At 36.5% G+C, this 6,000-nt stretch overlaps 1 protein-coding gene across 3 annotated transcripts in view; it reads left to right on the top strand.

The window, feature by feature from the left end:
* LOC107669573 (E3 ubiquitin-protein ligase parkin-like) overlaps window positions 1-6,000 on the top strand; it is a 162,701-nt gene that overhangs the window by 100,097 nt on the left and 56,604 nt on the right. For all 3 annotated transcript variants that reach the window (XM_016461875.1, XM_016461874.1, XM_016461876.1), the window contains one exon: window positions 1,804-1,940. In XM_016461875.1, coding sequence (XP_016317361.1) covers window positions 1,804-1,940 — 137 coding nt within the window. The remainder of the gene's footprint in view (window positions 1-1,803; window positions 1,941-6,000) is intronic.

The following is a 6,000-nucleotide window of genomic DNA, read 5'->3' as shown; positions in this document are numbered from 1 at the left end:
GCTAGTGGCTATTTTAAAAAGGGGCGGGGCTGCTTGATATGTCCCGCCCTGTCTTCCTGTTTTAGTTAAAATGACGTCAACATGTAGAGTAACGCTGCGTGTTTCTAAGCATTTCAGGGGACCTTTAAGTGTGTCCTGCCAATGAAGGTCAGCTATTAGCGGGGAGGTTCTGCAGAAACGCTCCTACCTGCTGCTCTCGCACGGAGGGTCGGGCGGGCGGGCGTCAAGCGCCTGGAGAAACCAGAAAATGGAGCCCAATCACCAACAACCACTATTCAAATCAAGGACTGATTGAAGTAGCACTGCAATTACCTTCCTGAGTAGAGCTTTGTTTTTCCACTGTCCTCCACTCCACTCTTCTTCCTCCTCAGAGATCTCCTTCATTTGTTTAAAAGGGCACCGACAAGGACGTGGCCAGTCTCTTACAATAGAAGCGGGAGAGAGGGTTCAGAGAGGTGGAACACGGTGTTAGCAAGTTGACTTCCAGTCAAGTGAGTCTGTGTTTGAGAGTGAAGGGGGACTTCTGGAGAAATGGAAAGAAAATTGTCATGAGATTTCAGACGGTTGTTTCTTTGCTTACTACACTAAAGTATCAAGGGTCTTTGAGATTATTTGAAGTTTTCTGAAGGTATTGAACAAGCGACATATCTAGACAAGCTCTCCATCCGCCCCCGTTTTCCCTGAAGCCCTCTCCTCATCAGAATCTCATGAAAACCCTCTAGATCATATCATATATCACCCCAAAATCAAAATCAGAAAGACTATAAAACTCTTATTTTGGACCATTACATTTAATTACATTGTGCCATTATTTTCATGACTGAAACATTTAGCATGTTCCCTTCAAAAATTCTCATTGCCATAATGCAAAAAAAAATAAAAAAAATTCTTTCAATTGTTAAATAATTACATTGCGAATTGTGGTAGGTTTTTTATTGGTAGTTGACTTTTTTATTGGTAGATTTTTAGTTAGAATGGTTATGAATGTTTAAGAAGTGTATTCACCATTTTTGCTTTTTTGCCATCACCAGTTCATTTTAAATGGTCTTGCAGTGCGATTAAATATTTTTTTTTTTAGTACAAGTATGAGTATTCCATGTCATGAGCCCATATTCTTATTTTTATTATTTTTTTGGGGGGTTTAATTTTGTGGTAAAATGTGACCTGGACATGTTTTTTTGTGACAAATTTCTTGTGACAAATTTTCTATGTGACAAATTTCTGCTTTTCCATAAGTGTTTCCTGCTGTCAGAGAGTGAATCTGCATTTTCATTCAGCCCGTCTGCTGTTTTTATTCCGACCAGTGTGAAACTCATCCAATATTTTTTTATGCGTCAATGCAACATACATGTTAACCAGGCTTTTATTGCTCATATAGTGTGATATGAAGCTCATACTCTCATACTCAAGGAGGAAAATAAACCTCAGTTTTATTCAGAGGCCCAAACTGTGCAAAAATATGCAATTTGGTGGAGATGCTGATATTTATATGGCCAAAACGTAAGATGAAGTAGCATGTAATCATTGAGATATTTACAGTATAACAGACTTGCATAAAATGCATATAAATATCAGTTGTCAATGTTTCCCATTATTATGTCTTAGTAAGATGATATTTAAGTGTATGCTCAACAGATATGTTCTAATTGGCTGTGTGATTGTATAACATCACAGCATTGTTGCTTTCAGTGTGGACAGACATTATTGCTGGAAACTAGTAGTAATTTTCCTGTAAACACTTTTATAATATGATGAGGAGTTGTGTAACTGTAGACTGTAAGTGTGCCTCACCATGTCTTCCAGGACTCCAGTGCTGGTGTTTCAGTGTGCCGAGCGTCACGTGATCTGCCTGGAGTGCTTCCACCTGTACTGTGTGACCAGACTCAATGAGCGACAGTTTATCCAGGAGCCGCTGGTAGGCTACTCTCTGCCCTGCGCAGGTAAACATACCTTAAGTGTTCACCAATGTGAATGGCTATTAGTGTGTGTGTGTACACAGGCTGCTGTGTTTGGCAGTGATTGATGGTGGTGTGTTGGTGGCTGCAGTGAAGAGGAGATACTATCAAATTGTTCTCCTTCACTCTCTCACACACACATACTCTCTCTGGGCCCTCACCGTGCCCCCGTTGGCCCACCACATCCGTTAATGCCACCCGGTAATGGGGCTCCGGGGAGAAGCACTGACCCCCTATCAGCCAGAACACCCCACCAATCTCTCACACGCTGTATCTCTCTGTATCTACCGCTGTCTTGCCCTTGCACTCCTTCATTTGTTTCGCTGCCTTTCTCCTCCTTTCATTTTCTGATCACTGATATTTTTTGTCTCATTTTGTGCTCTCAGTACAGTCTTGCTTTGGCTGCAGCTGGTAAAGACAGTCAAACAAAACCGAATGTGCACAGCTCACTCTGGGTAGAAATGAGAGTCTTAGAGAATTTAGTAATTCAGGTTCTGATTCCAAATCCACCTAATAATTGCAGGTACTTGTGATTTAATTTTTGATTTTCTTTTTTTAATTAGAACAATTAATTATGGTGATTATTTTTTTCTTCTAACATTATAATATTTAAAAATACTACACATACTTTTTGGTAACATTTTACTGCTTTAGATTTAAAATGTTTGTAGATGGAGAAATGCGTTGCATTCATACAAAGATCTCCTGGAGCTCAAACATACTCTATGCACTCGATTACAAAGCCGTTGGTGGTGGTTTAAAATATCAGATGGATAAACTCATGCCTCGGTTGAATTCATTTAATGCTGGCAACTGTGATAAAACTTCCCAGTGTTATGGACGCCGCCATCTTTGAGCTTGTTAGTATCAGTATGGTTACCTGATTAGAATAAGGTTGTGACTTCAGCTCTTTATTCATACAGATTGGTATTCAAGCAACTACTTTAATCTTTAAACATTCCCAAACAGTGACCGTGAATGCAGTCATCATGAACGTGTATTACTGATATATTTTATTATTTTATCATTATTATGCGTTGGAATTTTTTTATTTATAAAGCAAGTGTTCTTATGAGATTTATACACTGCAGCTCAAAAGTTTGGGATCAGTAGGATTTTTATTGTTTTTTTAAAGAAGTCTCTATTGCTCATCAAGGCTGCATTTATTTGATCAAAACTACAGAATAAAACAGTAATATTGTGAAATATTTTTACAATTTAAAATAACTGTTTTCTATGTGAATGTACTTTAAAATATAATTTGTTCCTCTGATAAAAGCTGAGTTTTCAGCATCGTTACTCCAGTCTTCAGTGTCACACATGATCCTTCAGAAATCATTCTAACATGCTAATTCATAATCATTGATTGTAACAGTTGTGCTGCTTAATATTTTTTTGGAACCTGTGATACTTTTGTCAGGATTATTTGATGAATAAAAAGTTAAAAAGAACAGCATTTATTAAAAATAGAAATCTTATGTAACAATAGAAGTCTTTCTTTACTATCATTTTGTATCAATTTAGCACATCCTTGCTGAATAAAAGTATTAATTTCTTTAAAAAAAAGAAAGAAGGAAATGTACTGACCCCAAACTTTTAAACAGTAGTGTATATTGTTACAAAAGATTTCTATTTTAAATAAATGCTGTTCTTTTTCACTTTTTATTCATCAAAAAATCCTGACAAAAGTGTCACAGGTTCCAAAAAATATTAAAGCAGCACAACTGTTTCCATCGATGATTATGAATTAGCATGTTATAATGAGTTCTGAAGGATCATGTGACACTGACAGGCTGCTGTGTTTGGCAGTGATTGATGGTGGTGTGTTGGTGGCTGCAGTGAAGAGGAGATACTATCAAATTGTTCTCCTTCACTCTCTCACACACACATACTCTCTCTGGGCCCTCACCGTGCCCCCGTTGGCCCACCACATCCGTTAATGCCACCCGGTAATGGGGCTCCGGGGAGAAGCACTGACCCCCTATCAGCCAGAACACCCCACCAATCTCTCACACGCTGTATCTCTCTGTATCTACCGCTGTCTTGCCCTTGCACTCCTTCATTTGTTTCGCTGCCTTTCTCCTCCTTTCATTTTCTGATCACTGATATTTTTTGTCTCATTTTGTGCTCTCAGTACAGTCTTGCTTTGGCTGCAGCTGGTAAAGACAGTCAAACAAAACCGAATGTGCACAGCTCACTCTGGGTAGAAATGAGAGTCTTAGAGAATTTAGTAATTCAGGTTCTGATTCCAAATCCACCTAATAATTGCAGGTACTTGTGATTTAATTTTTGATTTTCTTTTTTTAATTAGAACAATTAATTATGGTGATTATTTTTTTCTTCTAACATTATAATATTTAAAAATACTACACATACTTTTTGGTAACATTTTACTGCTTTAGATTTAAAATGTTTGTAGATGGAGAAATGCGTTGCATTCATACAAAGATCTCCTGGAGCTCAAACATACTCTATGCACTCGATTACAAAGCCGTTGGTGGTGGTTTAAAATATCAGATGGATAAACTCATGCCTCGGTTGAATTCATTTAATGCTGGCAACTGTGATAAAACTTCCCAGTGTTATGGACGCCGCCATCTTTGAGCTTGTTAGTATCAGTATGGTTACCTGATTAGAATAAGGTTGTGACTTCAGCTCTTTATTCATACAGATTGGTATTCAAGCAACTACTTTAATCTTTAAACATTCCCAAACAGTGACCGTGAATGCAGTCATCATGAACGTGTATTACTGATATATTTTATTATTTTATCATTATTATGCGTTGGAATTTTTTTATTTATAAAGCAAGTGTTCTTATGAGATTTATACACTGCAGCTCAAAAGTTTGGGATCAGTAGGATTTTTATTGTTTTTTTAAAGAAGTCTCTATTGCTCATCAAGGCTGCATTTATTTGATCAAAACTACAGAATAAAACAGTAATATTGTGAAATATTTTTACAATTTGTTTTCTATGTTTTCTATGTGAATGTACTTTAAAATATAATTTGTTCCTCTGATAAAAGCTGAGTTTTCAGTCCAGTCTTCCCAGTCTTCAGTGTCACACATGATCCTTCAGAAATCATTCTAACATGCTAATTCATAATCATTGATTGTAACAGTTGTGCTGCTTAATATTTTTTTGGAACCTGTGATACTTTTGTCAGGATTATTTGATGAATAAAAAGTTAAAAAGAACAGCATTTATTAAAAATAGAAATCTTATGTAACAATAGAAGTCTTTCTTTACTATCATTTTGTATCAATTTAGCACATCCTTGCTGAATAAAAGTATTAATTTCTTTAAAAAAAAGAAAGAAGGAAATGTACTGACCCCAAACTTTTAAACAGTAGTGTATATTGTTACAAAAGATTTCTATTTTAAATAAATGCTGTTCTTTTTCACTTTTTATTCATCAAAAAATCCTGACAAAAGTGTCACAGGTTCCAAAAAATATTAAAGCAGCACAACTGTTTCCATCGATGATTATGAATTAGCATGTTATAATGAGTTCTGAAGGATCATGTGACACTGAAGACTGGCGTAATGATGCTGAAAAGTCAGCTTTGCATCACAGGAATAAATTACATTTTAAAATGTATTAAAGTAGAAATCTGTTATTTTAAATTGTAATAATATTTCACAATAAGTATTCAAACAGTTTTTACTGTATCAAATAAATGCAGCCTAGATACAACAGACAGACAGACAGACAGACAGACAGATAGATAGATAGATAGATATAGACTCAGGCATATGTATGTGAGTGTTTGTGCGTGTGTGTGTGTGTGTGTGTGTGTCTGTGTGTGTATTTGTGTTTGTTTGTGTGTGTGTATTTGTGTTATTGTTGTGACGGCGTGTTTTTGTGGCCATCTATCTCTGTGTGTGTGGCTGCAGACTGGAGATTGTGTAGAAAGGTCAGACATCAGCCTCAAATGCCATTTCCACTTTTAAACAACTTTCAACAGTCCAGCCAAAACACACTTGTCCAGAAGGCGCAGATGAAAGAGGCCAGTCACATCCACGAAATGTGAAGGAATGAT

The sequence above is a fragment of the Sinocyclocheilus anshuiensis genome, unplaced genomic scaffold (assembly GCF_001515605.1).
Source record: "Sinocyclocheilus anshuiensis isolate Anshui unplaced genomic scaffold, SAMN03320099.WGS_v1.1 scaffold460, whole genome shotgun sequence".
NCBI classification, from domain to species: Eukaryota; Metazoa; Chordata; class Actinopteri; order Cypriniformes; family Cyprinidae; genus Sinocyclocheilus; species Sinocyclocheilus anshuiensis.
This window is presented reverse-complemented; position numbering and strand designations above follow the sequence as displayed.